The sequence below is a fragment of the Buceros rhinoceros genome, unplaced genomic scaffold (genome assembly GCF_000710305.1).
Source record: "Buceros rhinoceros silvestris isolate BGI_N320 unplaced genomic scaffold, ASM71030v1 scaffold38126, whole genome shotgun sequence".
NCBI classification, from domain to species: domain Eukaryota; kingdom Metazoa; phylum Chordata; class Aves; order Bucerotiformes; family Bucerotidae; genus Buceros; species Buceros rhinoceros.
Window position 1 is genome coordinate 59,606 of NW_010416438.1, and position 1,492 is coordinate 61,097.

At 54.9% G+C, this 1,492-nt stretch overlaps 1 protein-coding gene across 1 annotated transcript in view; it reads right to left on the bottom strand.

Annotated features, from left to right (window-relative positions):
• Window positions 1–1,492, bottom strand: part of R3HCC1 (R3H domain and coiled-coil containing 1) — a gene marked incomplete at its 5' end in the record, with an annotated part of 7,819 nt that overhangs the window by 5,890 nt on the left and 437 nt on the right. Inside the window, one exon of the mRNA XM_010137805.1 lies at window positions 455–592. Coding sequence (XP_010136107.1) covers window positions 455–592 — 138 coding nt within the window. The remainder of the gene's footprint in view (window positions 1–454; window positions 593–1,492) is intronic.

The window sequence follows — 1,492 nt, forward strand, 5'->3', positions numbered from 1 at the left end:
GCGGCCCCCCCGGCCCCATGGCTGCGGAGGTCGGTGCAGTCTCGGTGGGTTGCTGCTGGGTTTTTGGTCGCTGGTCTCGCTGGGCAGCCTGGGATGAAGAGAACAGCAAGACGTGAGCGGGGAGCAGAGGAACCCAAGTCACGGGGTATTTGCAAAAGAGAGATGAGGAAAAGCGTCAAATCCATACAGAAGTCAGCAGACAAGACAAAAAAAAAGAGCCTCTGCTTCCTTCGAGACTGGAAGATGCTGCCACAGTCGTCCTCCTCCTTGTGGAGAAGCATACTTTGTGCTTGTCCGCCTGAACAAAACCCCATGGCGGTAGGAAGAGAAGCGCCCTTACATCCACCGCACTGTACCTCACGGCTGAGTGACAGATGACCGTCCTCCTCCTCCCTCCTTCCCCCACAGAAAAGCTGCTCAACAAATCCACGTTTTCCACCGTCCCGCACCGTACCTCACGGCTGAGTGACAGATGACTGTCCTCCTCCTCCATCCTTCCCCCACAGAAAAGCTGCTCAACAAATCCACGTTTTCCACAGTCCGGTGGATCAGGTACCTGAGGCGACTGGAGAGCGGGGGGAACAGGAGCACTCTGGAAAGAGAGAGGGGTCGGGGGCAGCTTGCAGGAAGGAAAAGGACTGGACCTCGGCAAGAATTTATCAACCTCCCTTCCCCACGTCATTCTGGGTTTAAATCCAAGCCGGACTTTCTGATATTAAAGAGCCCAAATCTCGTCCATCCTGGATGTCTGGAGAGATGCTCTTGATTGCACGTAGTGCCGGGAGCACGGGGCAGCCAGGACAGGCTGGTCCCAGGGCCTCTGGCTGGGACACCCACTCCTGCCTGGATCTGTGCTGGGAATGGCTGGAAGGCACCAGCAGAAAGTTGCTACTGGTTCCCTTCCTCTCAGCTTAGCGCGCTCCAGACACCGACAACTAAAAGAATATGAATGGGTGAATAAACACACTCGAGTCCACTGCGTTTAGACCTGTTTTACAATTGCGGTTTCATTTCTGAGCGTTTTACAATCGCACAAGTACTTTCTCTGCCAAGTATTTTTTAAAAAGTGATGAAATAAATATTTAAGGTCATTACAAGCTGGCAGGAAGCTGAACTGAGCGACCCCACCCCTGCTCCTGTCTGACACCCTCTTTCTGGCCATCTTGAGGGTTTCAAAGGCCACTAGATCAGGAACCAGGTCCAGTTAAACCCAGCCTGGCCAAAGGAAAACGAGGCAGCAATCCCAAGTGACGGAGTTTGCCGCTGTAGAGGAGGACCCTGGGCGCAGGAAGCCCTCAGCAGAGAAGGGAAGCAAAGCACTTTGATTACAAAACTACTCATGAGAACTCGCCAGGCTGACGAGGGAGCAGGGCCAGGAGCAAAAGCCACCAGTGTCCACAACAGCTCTGCTAGGAGCGTGGGTAGAGAAACCCCACGCCGACCCTCAGCCCGCAGGGATGCTCCGAGCCAGGCCGGAGCCCTGCAGCCAGCC